Raw genomic sequence first — 18,690 nt, forward strand, 5'->3', positions numbered from 1 at the left:
TTGTCAATTTGTCCAAGTAGGTCTTCCAGGTTCACTGAGATCTGTTTCATTTTCTCTGAATCATCACCTTTGAATATCATTTCTGGCAAGGATATATCTCTTACAACTTCCTCTATGAATACTGAAGCAAAGAATTCATTTAGACTCTCTGCTATGGCTTTGTCATCCCTAATTGCTCCTTTTACCCCTTGATCATCTAATGGTCAAACTGGCTCCCTCGCAGGCTTTTTACCTCAAATATACCTGAAAAAGTTTTTCTTACGAGTTTTTACTTTCACAGCAAGCTTCTTTTCAAATTCTCTCTTTGCCTTCCTTATCAGTGCTTTGCATCTGACTTGCGAGTGCTTATGCTGTTTCTTGTTTTCTTCATTTGGATTCCTTTTCCATTTCTTAAAAGATGTTCTTTTAGATATTATAGCCTCTCTCACCTCACCTTTCAACCATGCTGGTAGTCGTTTAAACTTTGTTCCACCTTTTCTAATGCGTGGAATACATCTGTTCTGGGCTTCTAAAATTGTGTTTTTAAACATCCATGCCTGAGCTAAATTTTTAACCTTTGCAGTTGCTCCTTTCAGATTTTTTCTAACCATTTTCCTTATTTTATCATAGTCACCTTTTTGAAAGTCAAAGATGGGTGGCCATCTTATTACACAAGAATGTTCCTTTTGTACTAGAAAGAAAATCACAGAAAAGGAAGGTCATTATGTCTTCTTAGAGGTGCTAAAATGGTTCTGGCAAATACTTATACCCCCAATAAATATTCTCACAATTTTTCTCAACATTGGTCACCAAACTACTTGGGTGAGAAGGATATGCTCTTAAAGTAGGAGGAGATTTTAATATCCCTAACAAATTATTTGCCTGCAAAAACTCCTTGGAATTATCAGGGTGATACAGGTATTGGGTTTTTAAGTCAAGAGTTGAGGCTCAATAACAGTTGGCATTTTCTGCATCCGGAGGACAAAATTCTTTTTTTACTCTCATGTTCATAATAGTTACACAAGAATTGATTATCTTTTAATATCAGAATTTCTTTTATATCATTGGTTGATCGAGGAGGCAGCAGATCTAATTGGAAAATGTCTGCTCTGTTGTATCATAAGGATTTTTGCATGTGCAATGGGTCGAATACCAAACTAATAATAATAATACTCCCAATATTAGTGCACTTACCTTTTGGAATGCTGTAAAAGCTGTCAAGGGGACAAATTATTGCCTATCAAACCAGGCAAAAGAAAGAACATTAAAAAACAGCTAGAGCTGACAAAAAAAAAACTGAAAGCTTAAGAAAAGCACATGTGCAGAAACTGAAAGACGACAAACTACAACTGGCTGAGGTTCACAGAGAGCTAGATGAGACTCAAGCAAAAAAACAAAAAAAACCTTATTTCAAAGGGGGAACAAGTCTGGTAAATTGCTTGCTAATTTGTTAAGATCATCCCGTCCCAAATCTTTTGTCTCCTGCCTATTTTAACAAAATAAAGAACAAAGGAGCAACCAGAGTATTTTAGAGCTGTTCGAGCATTTTTTCCGCACATTGTATTTCAAGGGGGATGTTTGTTTGGTAAAACAATTCTTTTTTCAAGGGGTGGAATTCCCACAGTTCTTAAAAAAAGACAGGCTATATCTAGAAGCACCCATACAAGAATTAGAGATACAGGGAGTAGTTAAAAAGTTTAAACTGGGAAAGTCTCGTCAGGTCCAGATGGTTTTGGACCAGAGTTCTATAAAATCCTTGGGGCTAATATTATACCGGCTTTGCAGGCAATGTTTAATGAGACCCAGAGGAGGGGATGGCTGGGAGGTCAAAATCTGGCAAGAACATAAGAACATGCCATACTGGGTCAGACCAAGAGTCCATCAAGCCCAGCAACCTGTTTCCAACAGTGGCCAATCCAGGCCATAAGAACCTGGCAAGTACCCAAAAACTAAGTCTATTTCATGTTACCTTAGTTTTATTTCTGAAACCTGGCAAGGATCCGGAATGCTCTGAGTCATATAATCCTTTTTTAATCAGGACATTAAGCTATTGTCGGCTGTACTGGCTCAGAGTTAAGACTTATTCAATCATTGATCTCGGAAGATCAAACTGGATTCATTTCAAGCTGGAACTTATCCCCTAATATGCTGAAAGCATTCACTGTACTTTCTACCATTCCCCAACTGGGTGGCGATAGTCTTTTGGTTAGTTTAGACATAGAAAAGGTATTCAACAGGGTTGAATGTGATGGGTTTTGAGACATTTTAATTTTGGGGAGCAATTTATAAAATGGATGCAAGTTCTTTATGGGCAACCGTTGGCTCAAATATTGGTCAATGATGCAGTATCAACCCTTTGGTCTTGAGCGGGAAACAAGGCAGGGGTGTCCTCTTTCATCCTCGTTATATGTTCTAGTGATTGAACTACTAGCTATTAAACTGTGATGTTTAATTTTCAGGGTATTAAATTTAAAACAAAACAGATAAAATTGAACTTTTGCAGACATGTTGCTCTTCATAGGGAAACCTTTGACTAGTCTTTCTAAAATAATTGATTGTATTAAAGAGTATGGAACATCTGCAGGATTAAAGATCAATTATGATAAATCAGTGGCTTTTCCTTTAGATGTAATGCTTGTGAACAGACGGAGAGGGGAGTTTCCATTGAAATGGTGTACAGAGGCCATGAAATATTTGGGTATATGGCTCTTTCGTATGGCTGCAGCTATGTATCGGCACAATGTCATAGAAGTGTTATGTCAAATTAAAACAATTCTGGTCAAATGGAAAGCATTTCCTTTATCTTTAATGGGACGGAGTGAAATAAGTAAAATAGTTATTTTACCTAGGCTTCTCTATTGTCTCCAGATGTTACTAGTGTGGATCAAAGGTTCAGAGATACGGATGCATCGCTCAATGATATATTTTTTTTGTGCTGTAACAAACCTGCACATATTAAACTAAACATGTTGATGGGTGATAAAATGTATGGAGGACTAGATGTCGGACCTTAGGATATATAATGTGGCAACTTTACTGCTCTATATTTAAGACTGGGTATTAACACCAAAAGTTTGAAAGGGAAGGTTTATTGGCAGAAAGTGTACGTCCCAATAAACTGGTGAACCTTCTGCATTGCACTAGTGCCTCTCTCCGGGCTTTATGTCTTGGCATGCCTTGGGTTTCTGAGTTCACTAAGGTGGAAGTGGTGGCAAGACAGAAGTAGTACGCCACGGAATTGTTCTCCCTTTTAATTTTTCACTGGAAATAGAGACTTCCTGGTTGGTTTAGAACTGTCGGTTCAATTATGGGAAATGATAAATGGAACTTACTCTGAAGAGAGAGCGGTGTCGGGACCGCTCCTGTTCAATATCTTTGTGAGCGACACTGCGGACGGGATAGAAGATAAGGTTTATCTTTTTGCGGATAACACTAAGATCTGCAACAGAGTGGACACGCCGGAAGGAGTGGAGAGAATGAGATGGGATTTAAGGAAACTGGAAGAGTGGTCGAAGATATGGCAGCTGAGATTCAACACCAAGAAGTGCAAAGTCATGCATATGGGGTGTGGACATCCGAAAGAACTGTATTTGATGGGGGGGAAAAGGGCTGATATGCACGGAGCAGGAGAGAGACCTTGGGGTGATCTGAAGTCGGCGAAACAATGTGACAAGGCGATAGCTAAAGCCAGAAGAATGCTGGGCTGCATAGAGAGGAGAATATCGAGTAAGAAAAGGCATGTGATTATCCCCTTGTAAAGGTCCTTGGTGAGGCCTCACCTGGAGTACTGTGTTCAGTTCTGAAGACCGTATCTCCAAAGGGACAGAGACAGGATGGAGGCGGTCCAGAAAAGGGTAACCAAAAAGGTGGAGGGTCTTCACGAATGACTTATGAGGAGAGATAGAAGAATCTAAATATGTACATCCTGGAGGAAAGGAGAAGCAGAGGTGATATTTATTTTATTTTCTTGCTTTTTTATACCGAAATTTAGCTAGATGCCTTCACTCCGGTTTACAGATACAACAACTTAATACATTATGGTAACTAGGGAACAGAACATGGTAAAACAGAGAACAGATTGGATAACGTTTAACTTAAATATCTGTAAATTAAAAACATTATGGTTTTAACTGATAAAATCCTAAGAAACGGTGTTTAATTTGTATGTTGATCAGCGAGATGAGTGTATGGGAACTAGTTTTAGAAAGCTTATGGGCAAATATAGTAACATTCTTGTCCGTGTTCTATAGACTAACTGATTTCATAACATAGTCTTGGTATTGTTCTATCATAACCGAGCGCGGTTATGCAATATCTATGCGATATTTGGTTAGCCGATACCATCTTTGAAAGTTTGAGTGTAGATCCAAGTTTTTAGCTCTTTTTTGAATGTTTTGTGAGCTCAGGTAATCAAGGAGTGAGTTCCATAATTTTGGTCCTGTAATTGAAATAGCTTTGTTTCTTGTGTTTGATAGTTTAGCTAGTGGAAGTGGTGGTATTACTAGTTGTATTTTACTTGCGGTTCTTGTCGTGCGCTGTGATCTGTGTATCTGTATGATGTTGTTGAGGGCGGTGTTATCCGCCTTGTACACTGCATTGTGTAGGATTGTCAGGATTTTAAATTCAATTCTTTTCTCAATCGGTAGCCAATGTAGACTGTGGAGGACTGAGGTCTGACCTTTTTTTGCCAGTTAGGACTAGCTGCAGTGTTCTGTAGCAATTGTAGCGGTTTTAAGGTCGTCCTTGGGAGTCCTATCAAGAGTTGCAGTAGTCGAGGCTAGTGAGAATGAGTGATTGTAGTACAGTTCTGAAATCTTGGTGGTGAAGTATCGGTTTCAGGTGTTTAAGTATTTGAAGCTTGTGGAAGCCTTCTTTGGTTTTTGTTGAGATGTGTTTTTTGTAGTTGAGTTCATTGTCAACCCATATACCTAGGTCTTTTACATTGTCTCTTAATTGGATACGGATGTTGTCTATTTGTATGGAGTGGTTGGTTTTTGATCTTGCGACTTTTTTTCTATCAGAATGCATTCTGTTTTGTTCATGTTGAGGCACAGCTTTAGGTGGTTTAACATGTTTCAGATTGATTCAAGGTAAGAGGCTGCTAAAATCATTGCATCTTCGATGGTGGAGGTTATCGGTATGAGGAGTTGTGTATCGTCAGCGTACATATAGAATGTTATGCCTAGACCAGAGATGAGTTGGCAGAGTGGGAGTAGGTATAAATTAAAGAGTATAGCCGATAGTGCGGATCCTTGTGGTACTCCTGTTTCAAGAGGGATGGCGTCGGATGAGTTGTTGTTGATGCTGACTTTGAAATATCTGTTTTTGAGGAAGGATGTGAACCAGTCTAGCGTTTTGCCTGAGAGACCGATGTTTGCTAGTCTTGATATTAGGCTTTTGTGGTCTACAGTGACTTTCAGATACTTGAAAGGTTTTAATGATCCAAAGACAATGACAAACCGTTTCCGTTGCAAAAAAATCAGCAGAACCAGGGGTCACGATTTAAAACTCCAGGGAGGACGACTCAGAACCAATGTCAGGAAGTATTTCTTCACGGAGAGGGTGGTGGATGCCTGGAAAGCCCTTCCGAAGGAAGTGGTAAAGACCAAAACTGTAAAGGATTTCAAAGAGGCGTGGGATAAACACTGTGGATCCATAAAGTCTAGAGGATGTGAATGAAGTGAAGAGGCATGGGGGCAGCTTGTGGGAAATGGCGGCTACTACCTGGAGATTAATATCCTTACTCAATAAACATACACACGGTTAATGCGACTCTAACATTGCTCTATGCTTCAACGGCAAGAGGAAATGTGAGAAAAAAAAAAAAGGATTTGCATCCACAAGCAGGGGAGTTTACTAGTACTTATTGCCTGCAAGAGTTTACTAGTACTTATTTGCCTGCAAATTTGAGGGAACTACAATTTAAACTATTATACTGTATATATATTACCAGGATTAGAGGTGTCCAGATGCAAATATGGGAGTCTGATAAATGTCTTAAGTGTCAATCTATACACCTGGGGATTTGTGCATTTAGTGAATGCCCTAAAATGCAGGCCTTTTGGAAAAATGTTCGAGCTTTGATAAAAAAGAGTCGGGGGGGGGGAGGGGTACAATTCAATGGTCTAGTAAGATCTTGAACCTCTATCTATTTGGTAATGGCCTCAAACTGCCTAATGGGGGACACAGATAGCTAGTTACTTTGCTTATGATGGCAAAAAGAGTTTTTGACTTGCTGGCATAACAACCAACTTCCATCTTCTGGAGCATGGATAATGGCGATGAAGCACCATGCCTCTTTGGAACTGTTGCGACATAAGGATATAACAGGAAAAATGGCATCTAAGGGGTAAAAAGTTTCAAATATAAAGTGATTGATAAATATAATATGTTGATATCTTCAACAGAGAATATAAAACTTGAATCCATTTGTGTCCCCAAGAATGGAACAAAAACAGAAGGAACAGTTATTTCAAAACAAAAACACAATTCAAGCCTAGCTTCATATAGATTTTTATCAATCAAAAAACACAACTTCAATTTATATCTATTTTAAATTTAACACCCACCTTACTAACAAAGTGACAGCACCAGCCACTACAGGTGATGCAACGCTTGTCCCCGACAGGGAGCGACATCCGCCTTTCATGCCAGAACCTCTCACTCCAGAGCCATAGGTAACAATATCAGGCTTCATCCGGCCATAACCTCCAGGTAGTTCCTACAAAAACACAGTTACTTATCTTACTATTAAAGCACACTATTATAATGGCTAAAGAGAATAGCGTAGGGAGGGTAAATTTTCAAGAGATATTTCTGTAGGTGAAACAGCTCACTGTACACGCAAATAAACTTACATGCATACTGCCTGTTTGCACAAAAGTATACCTGGACCCAGGGGTGGAGCTGTGGAGAGGTTTAAACTAATGTGCTAATTCTACATTTTCAAAAGTCTCTACATAGATTTTCCCAAAAAACCTCAAAGTGTAATTATGTGCAGGTATATTTGGTGGAATAATTTTTTAAAGTGAACTTGTGTGCAGTCAGCCAGCTTTGAAAATTTGTATAACATTCATTTTTTGCACCTTATAAACAGCCCGCAGAACAAAGTCAGTATAAATGCAAACAAGTTACACCAATTTTCAAAGCAGGTTTATGCACATAAGTCTGCTTGGAAAATTCTCACCCCTTATCTACCCACACAAATTACACCTGATAAAACATGTGCACAAATTTCACCTGAAAATGTAAACACATTCTTTATAAAAATCCAAAAGTATGCATACAAGTCCGAACCCCTCCCCAACTCAGCCCCCAAGAAAACCTCCACCCAGAGTAAACATGAACACAAATGTGACTGACATACACTCATACGTTTACCCGCATAATGGGTGGGCAATTTTTGTAAAAAGACATTTCTGCATCTAACACAATTTTACCCACAGAAGTCCCTTTGAAAATCATGCATGTCTGGTTATACTTACTTTTTCCACAGCAATTGTCCTTTTTTGTTTATTTACAGATATTTATGTGCTATCTTTCTGCAATTAAGGCAGCTCACATAGCAACAGTAAATATAATTATAAAATAGAAGTTAATGAAAAACCATACACTTATCAATTGAAAAAGCAGCCATTTAAAGGGAAAAACTGGTTCTTACCAATTTTTATTTCTTTATGTACTACCAGATCAGTCTAGATGCATAGGTACAGCTCCCCTATCAGCATACAGTGAGACAGAGAATAGCCTGCTGAACTTCCCTATTGTACCAGTGGCAATCCAGTATTTCTCTAACCAAGCAATGAAAATCTTTCTAGTTCCCCACTGAGAAGAGGAATCGTTAGCATTCACTGACCAACATTCATTCCCACCAACCAAAGGGAGAAAGGACCAGAACACTAAACATATAAGCACCAACGAGAACTAGATAGCCAAGAACAAAATTTCTGCAGAACAGCAGAAGGATACAAGGTGGGCTCCTGGATTAATCTGGTAAGATTAAGGAAAGAAAATTAGCAGGTAAGAATCACATTTTTCCTCTCCTTTCATCCCATCAGACCAGTCCAGATACATAAGATGTACTCTTAAAGCAGGGGGAAATCCTGACAAGTCTGCTTTCAAGACTCCCACCCCAAAGGAAACAGTGACTCTAGCCTACACATCAAAGCAATAATGTCTGATAAAAGAATGCAAGCATAACCGTCTGGAGGAACCAAATGGTATTTCTGCCTAAGAAGTCGCTTGTGCCCTTGTAGAATGAGTTCTGAACTCTGAGATCCCCAAGCACTTTAGATATATAGGCTGACCCAATCGCCTCTCTGATCCATCTAGCTATACCGGCCTTGGACGCAGTTTCACCCTTCTTTTGACCAAAAAACAGGACAAAACATCCAGACCATCCCTGCTGTCTTATTTATAAAAGACCAAAAAACAAAACCAGAACAGACAAAATGTACAATCCCAAAATTGCAAGTCTTTAAAGAAAAATTGAAAAGTACCAATAAATTATGCCCATAAATTGCATTTATTCAATTACTAAAACATGTTTTACAATCCCAAAGAAAATTTTCAATGTCAAGATAAATTTCACTTATAAATTGCAGAGTATAATTACCCCACAGATCCACACTCACTAAAACGTACATTCTCACACCACCCACAACCATTCACTCATCGCCAAGACTCACACAAAGTGCAACAATACAAGAAAATCACATTGAAACTTGTTTAAACAGTTTTTAAAGTCCATTCCTAGGGAAGGAGAACTTCAAACAGAGCACTTAACTTATATTGACGTCCACGGGAATTCTGATGTTGATGAATATCCGATTTGTGATGTCAAATGCTCACATTTCAGTATTCAATGTGCAGTGCTCCAAAATAGAGTTTATCCTGTTGTCCTCAGAGAACACCTGTTGCGGGAAAGCAACTTTACTTTCTCAGAGGACAGGCAGGATGGCAGTCTTTTCATATGGGAAATCCTTAGCTACAGACTGTCACAAATGAAAAAAAGGGAAAAAAAATAGAATCTGTGCTATGGGCTAAAATTGTTTTTGGTGGCTAGAAACCATTTTTATATTTATTCTTTTATTATTTACAGAGATAGCCTAGAACCAAAATAACAGGTTCTAGGGATATGGAGTTCAATTCTATAACTCAAGGACTCCTTAAGATAGACTGGCCAAACCTACTGACACATCAGGAGTCCCAGACCAAGCAATAGTGCAATGTGAATGTATGGAAAGAATTCCTCATTGCAGCCTTGCAGATCTCCTCCATTAAGGTTGATCTTAGATAGGATACTAATACCACTATGACTCTAATGCAATATTGCCCTCCAGAATCAAGCCAGCCTGGACCTAACAAAATGAGATGCAATTTGCTAGTTAATTAGAAATGGTTTATATGGCAATGGTGATTGTAGGCTTTCTGGTGTCAAAAGAAACAAAAAGCTGAGAGGACTTTCTAAGGGCTTCAGTCTGTTACTATGTTCTCTCTGGAGCATAGTAATAATGACAGATAAAGATCAAATGGTCCATCCAGTCTATGGTAATAACTGCCACTCCATGCAGGTTGCCGCCTATGTGTTCTGTTAAGGGTAGCAAATATCGCTACATGCAGGTACCCCAAAGCAGAAATGTTACACCAACCCTTTCTTCCTTTTCAACCTCAAGCCTTTAGGGATCCACAGTGTTTGTCCCATACTCTTTTGAATTCATTTACTGATTTCATCTTCACCACCTCTTCTAGGAAGGCATTCCAGGCAGCCACCACCCTTCTCTGTGAAGGAGTGTTTCCCAATATTGTTTGAGTTGTAGCCCCTGGATTTTCAACCGTGACCCCCAGTTCTACAGCTTCCTTTCCAATGGAAAAGGTTTATAATTTGTGCATTGCTAATACCTGTCAGGTATCTGAAAGGTCTGTATCATATCACCCCTGTACCTCCTCTTTTCCAGGGTATACATATTTAGATCTTTCAGCTTCTCCTCGTAGGTCTTTTGAAATAGACCCCACACCATTTTGGTCACCTTCCACTGGATTTCTTCCATCCTGTCTCTATTCTTTTTGAGATTCAGTCTCTAGAACTGAACACAGTACTTCAGGTGAGGCCTCACCAAGGACCTGTACAAGGCTATATCACCTTTTTCTTACTGATTATTCCCTTCTCTCTATGCAGCCTAGCATCTTTCTGGCTTTAGCTACTGCCTTGTCACATTGCTTTGCTGCTTTCAAATCACCAGACACAATCACCCCAAGATCCCCCTACTGGTCCGTTCATGTTACTCTTTCTCCCTCCATCACAGACAGCTGTCTCAAAGATCTTGAGTGGCTTGAGTCCATTGCAATTTGAGAGTCCATTGGACTCTTTTCATATAAAGACATGCCAAGGGAATAACATGAACCACTGATGCCATGCAGATCAACAATCTCAACATGTCCCATGCTGATGTCTGCTGACTTTATATCATACTCTCCACTGCAGATTTCATTATGATAATCTTCTGTGTAAGGAAGGCTCCTGTCCAAGTCATGTCTAGCAGAATTCCTATAGAAAACAATTGAGATGTCAGGCTCAGTTGGTACTTGGGTTAGTTGATAACGAACCTGAGCAACTCCAAAACCTAGATGGTTTTGCTTATTGATTCTGCAGCACCACTTTGAGAAATACTTTATATATATATAGATAGATAGATATAGATATATATATATTTTTTTTTTTAGGATACACAATACAGGACATTGCAAATAATACAAAACACTGTCTTCCTTGCCCACAAGAAACTAAACATAATATAGCACAGTGTTTCTCAACCAGTGTGTCGCCAAGCACCGGCAGGTGTGTTGCATGCTGCCCGGTCTCTCATTGCTCTTCTCGCCCCTTCCTCCACTGAGCAAGAGTAGACATTTTCCACTACTGCTATTGGCTGGGGCGCTGGTTGTGGTTTTGGGGTCCTCTGTCACCTTTTGCGGGATAAGGAGGATTTACAACTTGATTGAAGATTGCATTTTTTTTGTAGGAAGGCATGATAGGGCATGCCCTCTGGTGGGGGGGGGAGGGTTGGTACCCCTAGCCAGCTCCGGTAAAGGGTTGGAAGGCAAACCTACAGATTCCTCCAAGGATTGGCATAAGGGAACCATAAAAATGAAAGGGAATGCTCTTCTGTATCAGAAATGAGACCTGGAGGTTCCTTAGACCATGATTTTTCTTTTGAAGACATAGAAGTGAGAGATTTTCTCTTTTTGTGTGACTAAAGTCTCTGTTAAAAGGGGAATAGGAGACTATGAAGCTCAGAGTAAAATTTCTCTAGGACTGGCTCCACTAATGATGCAAGTGGAATAGTAGATGAAATTTTCTTCATATAACTGTGTACAAATTTCAGCCTCATTTTTTGAATAAATGAGCGATTGTCGTGAACCGAAGGTTGAAGAGTTACTGAGAAGTATCCAACTCTGGCACTAATATTAGAGATGTTTTGGAATAACCTCTTTATGTCCAGAAGTTATATCAGCGTCAAGAATTGATGGCACTACAATGTTTGGCACAGACGACATGGATGATGACACCAACATTTCCCATGTGTGTGACATCCATTTGACAGCACCGTGTCTTTCCTCTGCACCAACTGAGCTGATGTGGATGATGCCAATATACACAACACTAATTTTCTTGCACTTAAGACAGATGGTGCTGTTTTAGATTTTTGTGCTTATAGAATCTCAGTGCAGTGCTTTTTTGCAGAAGATGGCACAGATGGGGATATTTCACCCTTCTGCATTTGCTGGAGGAGGAGAGGGAGTTGCAACTCCAAATTTTATTTTTTTTTTATTTTTTTTTAGAGACACAGACTTATGCTTGGTATTGGTCTCTCTGAAATTTTTCAACTCCTTGTACAATGGGGAGGACAACAGATATTTTGTCTTAAGTTTGAGTTCTCACAGGGACATCCTTCCACATGCCACATAGTTGGATATGTTGAGTGAGACCCCCCAAACATCTTCAACAAAGAGCATGAAGATTGAGTCTGGCCATCTTGTGGCCACATTTGGCACAAAATTTAAACATTCTCTTACCAAACCAGGAAATTTTTTATGACATAGTGAAGACAGTGACGAAAAGGAAAAAATACAAATAAAAATCTCTCTCTTTTTTAGGAGACTCAAAAAGGCAATGGAAAGAAAAAATTAGGAAAAATATGCAGAATATAATGACAAATCTGAAAACTCAGCAGCAGCCAAGTCAGAGAGAGTACCACGGGAGGTAGGGAAGAGTTTGAAAAAGCAGTTATCATAGTTCATGCATCTTTAATGGAGGGAAGTTTTCCCGTCGATAGCAGGGCTGAATTAGCCATGCTGTCATGGGATCTGTCAATCAGGCCCGGGAGGCGGAGCTTGTCAAAGCAGAGAACAGAGCTTTGCTCTCTGCGGCTGCGCGTGTGTTCCCGCGCAGGAAAGTAACGGTATCTCCTCAGTCTGTTTTTTCCGCGAGCGGGATCGCACGCAGAGCTGAACTATCCTCAGTTTAAAAACAGAAAAAAAGAAAAAAAAATGTCAAAACCGGGGTTCAAACCCTGTAGCTGTGGAAAAAGAATGTCAGTCACGGATGGACACGACCGCTGTTATAAATGTCTCGGACCAAGTCATAATCGAGACAACTGTGAGTATTGCTCTAAGATGTCACCCAGAGCATTAAAACAAAGGGCCTACAGGCTGCAGGAACTTTTTGCCTCACGAGATCCGGAGGCTTATTCATCGCCTGGCCCGATCACTTCATCAGCTCCACCAAAAAGGAAAACTTTAAAGTTGGATCCTAAGTCCTCCACTATAGGAGGTAAAGGAAAGGAAAAAACACAAAGGCCAGTGGGTTCTCGAAAATCCCCAGTGCCTACAGAGCCGCAACATACCTCATCGGAGGTGGAATCCTCAGCGCCGAAGACTTCTGCGCCTATGACGCTGTCTGCGCAGAATGACATATCGGAGCCGAGAAAGGAGTCTGCGCGCAGCTTACAGCTTCCGCCGCGCATGGCGCAGAAGAAATGCATGGCACCGGAGAACCCTGCACGTACGGCGCCAGAGAACCCTGCGCGTTCGGCGCCGAAGAAACTTGCGCGTATGGTGCCGACTACAATGAAACTTATGCGCAGGGCGCCAAACACTTCGGCGCCAATGACCCATGTGTGCGCCGCATCAAAAAGATATGCGCACACATCTACTACTGCGCATGAATCTACTTCCGCGCACAGATATACAAGTGCGCATAAGTCTACAGTCGCGCATACGTGCATATCTGCGCATAATTCCACATATGCGCGTAAGCATAAAACTGCGCATAAATCTAAATCAACGCATAGATCAAAATCTGCGCATGGAACGAGCTTGAAGCGGAAACGGTACCCTTCACACAGCTCTTCTCCAGAGACTGGAGCCATGGATACTGATACATCATCTGATGAATATCACGAGTATTCAAGTCACTCCCACCATAATAAATTACCAAAGAGGAGTGCTACATGGGAGATAAGTCCTTCTCCTTCTATATCACCTCGTAAAGCTCATACCTGCTCAAAGAGGAAAATAGTACAAATTTCTTCCTCGCGCACTTCTTCAGATTCAGAAAATTCAAGGAATAGTTCAATCAATAAACTACAAGGAGATAGAGAAGTTCCTATAACTTCACCTCAACCAGTTATCACTCAACAACCAGACAGTCGTATGATAATGCCTTCTCATACAAGAGAAGCTTTTTACCAACTATCTCAATCTTTAGCAGGCTTTTACGAGACGCTTCAATCATCATTTCAAATGACTAATACTGCTGATGGAAATGCTACACAACATAGAGCACAAACCACTGAACAGCAGTTGACAAACCCACCGACATCTCCCATGTTAGACCAACCAACCTCACCAACTCATAACCAGGAGACATCTTTAGATTCTCCTTCAATACAAACATCCCCTTCATCATCGGTGGGATGTCTCTCAGACCTGCAGGACCACATACAGGAACCGTATTCCCCTCCTGAAGACCTAACATACCCAAAATTCTTAGAAAAAATGGGTTCCATTCTACATCTAGAGGTCCAAAGAGAGACAGACCCTAGGGCAGAAACCCTTGGTCTTCTAAAGATTTTTGATACTCAAGTGGAACCAACATCTCTTCCACCACAAGATATCCTGCATTCAGTCTTACAAAAATCCTGGGAGGCCCCGTATACAATAGCAGCCGTTTCCAGGAAAACAAACATAAAATTTCATATGAAGAAAGCGTCACTATACACTCTACCACAACTGCCTCATGCATCACTTGTAGTAGAGTCGGCGATGCAAAGATTCAAAAAGACAAAGTTGCATACCAATTTTCCACCAGTAAAAGACAACAAATGTTTAGATGAGTTTGGCAGGAAAATATTCCATAACTCAATGTTAACTGCAAGAATTATGCAACATCAGTTCTACATGGTGCAATACCTCTATGAATGCATGCAATCTATGAAAGGTACTCATTCCTCAATGGCGGAACAGATACCTCAGCCTCTTCATGACATGGAGGAATGTTCTCGACACCTCTTGAGATCAATCTACGAAGCACATGAAACATCATCCAGGGCATCTGCAACAGCCATTGCAGCCCGCAGACTAGCATGGTTACGTTCCAGTTCGATACGTGAAGACTTGCACGAAAAACTAACAAATCTCCCATGTACAGGAGATAACCTGTTTGGAGAGAAATTCCAGGAAGCAGTAAATTAAAGGACGAAGCTCTAGCAGTACAATCGCTAGCATCACATCCTATTTATTCGACTACACGTCGCTATGTGGGGTCTACCCGTAGTCAATCCTATGTCAGAAGACCCTATAGATCTTATCAATCTTTTCGTACGCAGCCATACCCTGCCTACCAACGTCCTGCTCCACAAAACAATACCTCAAATCAACGAAGAGGTAAACCACGTAACCAGAGGCAACAGGCACAACAGCCGACGACTGCAGCAAAACCAACGTCATCTTTTTAGTTACTCAGCCGCCACCACAACATCAAGCTCCTCCAGGCAGAATTCGTGCTTGCATGAATGTCTGGGAAACAATAACATCAGATCAATGGGTGCTGGAGATAGTACGTCAAGGATACCAACTCCAATTTGTAACAAAACCCATCTTGCCTCATCTTTCCACACTCAAGATATACAATTCCCATCCACAACTGGGGGAGGAAATTGCTTCACTTCGCAAACAACAAGCAATTCGACAAATCCATCCACATCCCAATTTAGCAGCATTTTATTCCCCGTACTTCCTCATACCAAAGAAGTCTGGGGGCCTTCGCCCAATACTAGACCTAAGGGAGTTGAACAAATTTCTCATCAAGGAGAAATTCAAGATGGAATCGTTGAAGTCAATTCTTCCTCTCATTCAAACCAACGATTGGATGTGCTCCATTGATCTGAAGGATGCTTACACGCACATTCCAATCCATCCTTCATCGTGGCGCTACCTGTGCTTTCGATACAGACATCAACACTACCAATACAAAGTTCTTCCCTTTGGACTTTCGGCGGCACCCAGAGTTTTCACCAAATGCATGATAGTGGTGGTGGCTCATCTCAGGAAACAAGGTATAACCATCTTTCCATATCTGGACGATTGGCTCATAATCGCCTCAACTCCGAACATCTTACAGGATCACATCAATCGGGTGATACACTGCTTGCAAGAACTAGGGTTGGTGATAAATTTTCAGAAATCACATCTACAACCAACACAGCAGTTACAGTTCATAGGTGCATGCCTGGACACGACGTGCAACAGAGCATACCTCCCAGACAGAATATCACATTTCCGTCAACTTCTGCACACCTTGAAACATACTCAGAGACCGTCAGCAAGACAAGTCCTGGTAATTCTGGGTCACATGGCAGCGGCGAATTTCATGGTTCCCAACACCAGGCTATACATGAGACACCTATAATGGGGTCTAAAACGACAACGGAAACAGCATTCACAACCATTGACGCAGAAGGTATTGCTAACCGCAGAAATGAAAAAAAGATATAGCATGGTGGCTCCTAGACTCCACCTTGTCCAAGGGAGCGTTGTTCAGCCCCCCTCCTCACAATGCAGTCCTAACCACAGATGCGTCTCTCAAGGGATGGGGGGCTCACCTCCAGATTTACGAAACCCAAGGGTTATGGACATTCTCAGAACAAAATTTACAAATAAATCTATTGGAACTCAGAGCGATTCGCAACGCATTGCGAGTCTTCCAAGACCACCTGAAGGGACGCAGGGTCATGATCTACACGGACAACCAAGTAGCGATGTTTTACATCAACAAACAAGGAGGGTCCGGTTCATGGTCCCTCTGCAAGGAGACCCTGACAATCTTCGAACACGCTCACAAGAATTGCATACATCTACAGGCAACTTACCTTCCGGGAGTTGCAAACACAAGAGCGGACAGACTAAGCCGCATCTTTCATCCCCACGAATGGACACTCAATACAGAAGTAGTCCAGAACATATTTCTGCAGTGGGGGACACCTTCCATAGATCTCTTTGCAACAGAGATCAATTCTCAAGTTCCCAAATTCTGCTCGATAAGACCAAGCCAATTCAGGATTGCTCAAGATGCCTTCCTCATTCCGTGGACGACAGGCCTTTTCTATGCCTTTCCTCCCATACCTCTCATAACAAGAACAATTCAGAAGTGCATAGCGGACAAAGCTCAACTGATACTCATAGCCCCGGCATGGCCGAGACAACCATGGTACAGTTTCCTACTTCGACTATCCATCAAGGATCCAATTCTATTACCGAATCGTCAAGATCTTCTCAGCCAAGATCAAGGAACACTACTACACCCGCTACATTCATCTCTACACTTGACAGCTTGGAGATTGAAAGGCTCCTTCTAACAGAACAAGGAGTTTCCACTTCAGCACAATTCATTTTGTTACAATCAAGGAAACTCTCCACCAGGAAAAATTATAGCTATAAATGGAAACGCTACTTGGCCTGGTGCACTTCCAACGGTGTACCACTATTGGACTGCTCCCCGGAATTGCTCATTGATTATCTTCATACACTATATGTAGCTGGACTAGCAACATCATCCATCAGAGTTCACCTCAGCGCCATAGGCGCCTATCATAGACCAATCAATGACATTCCTATATCCAATCACCCATTATTGACTCGTTTCATAAAGGGTTTAACACACATCCGTCCTCCGGTATCCAAACCTCCAGTTACATGGAACCTCAACATAGTTCTGGAACAGCTCATGCTTTCTCCATTTGAACCTATGGACTCAGCACACATTAAATACCTCACTTGGAAGGTGGTATTCCTGGTTGCGGTAACATCAGCACGAAGAGTTAGTGAGTTACAAGCTTTGGTCCATTATCCTCCATACTTACAATTTCATCAACAGAAGGTAGTTCTACAAACTCACCCATCCTTCCTACCGAAAGTAATTACCCCATTCCATCTCAATCAGACAATGGAGTTACCAATATTTTTCCCTACACCTCATGCAAACGATAGGGAAAAGCTACTGCACACACTGGATTGTAAGAGAGCTTTAACACACTACAAACAAAGGACGAACTCGGATTCCCGTGTTTCTCAACTCTTTGTTTCCTACGACCCGAAGGCACCTGGACTGCCAGTGGCTAAAAGCACCATCTCCAGTTGGATAGCACAGTGCATCAAATTCTGCTATGACAAACAGAATTTACATTTACAGTCTACTCCTAAAGCTCACCAAGTCAGAGCAGCAGCAACATCCTTAGCACACCTGAAGAATGTGCAACCCATAGACATCTGCAAGGCAGCTACATGGTCATCACTGCATACCTTCACATCTCATTACTGCCTTGACCAACAAGCAGCCACGGATGCGAAGATAGGGCAAGCAATACTGCAATCTCTATCCTCCTGTCCTCGGTGACTGCCACACTGTCACAGATCACGTCCAACCATATGTGTCACAAATGACGTGATCGGGAGCTTTGGACTCCCATGACAGCATGGCTAATTCAGCCCTGCTATCGACAGGAAAAAGCAAGTTTGCTTACCGTAAACGATGTTTCCGTAGATAGCAGGATAAATTAGCCATGCTGACCCACCCTCCTCCCTGGCAGTCACCAAGTCTTTGACTACACTACAGCTTTATTACAGACTGAGGAGATACCGTTACTTTCCTGCGCGGGAACACACGCGCAGCCGCAGAGAGTAAAGCTCTGTTCTCTGCTTTGACAAGCTCCGCCTCCCGGGCCTGATTGACAGATCCCATGACAGCATGGCTAATTCATCCTGCTATCTACGGAAACATCGTTTACGGTAAGCAAACTTGCTTTTACCATGGTAATTAAAGCAGGCAAATATACATCCTCTAGTTAAAAAAACAGATCTAGATGATTTGATAAATTGTCATATGTCCCGAATTCTATTTTTTGCCAGCACAGAGGAGAAGGTGGTTCTTGCCAAATTTCATGAATATTTGCAAGAAAATAATCAGCTAGATCTATTCAAGTCTGGCTTTAGGAAAGGTTATACAAGAGACTACCCTTGTGGCATTGTTATATGATCCCTGGATAGAAACAGACAGAGAAAGGAAATGATAGTTTGGATATCCAGCTGGATCTCTCCTCAGCATTTGATGTGGTAGATCACATCACGGTTGAACATTTGCATTTTCTAGGAGTAGAG

The 18,690-nt window shown here is 41.3% G+C and overlaps 1 protein-coding gene across 1 annotated transcript in view; it reads right to left on the bottom strand.

Annotated features, from left to right (window-relative positions):
* MBTPS1 (membrane bound transcription factor peptidase, site 1) overlaps window positions 1–18,690 on the bottom strand; it is a 297,566-nt gene that overhangs the window by 124,792 nt on the left and 154,084 nt on the right. The window contains exon 10 of the mRNA XM_029608668.1: window positions 6,549–6,700. Within this exon, the coding sequence (XP_029464528.1) occupies window positions 6,549–6,700 (152 nt within the window). The remainder of the gene's footprint in view (window positions 1–6,548; window positions 6,701–18,690) is intronic.

Source organism: Rhinatrema bivittatum, chromosome 7, assembly GCF_901001135.1.
Source record: "Rhinatrema bivittatum chromosome 7, aRhiBiv1.1, whole genome shotgun sequence".
Lineage (NCBI taxonomy): Eukaryota > Metazoa > Chordata > Amphibia > Gymnophiona > Rhinatrematidae > Rhinatrema > Rhinatrema bivittatum.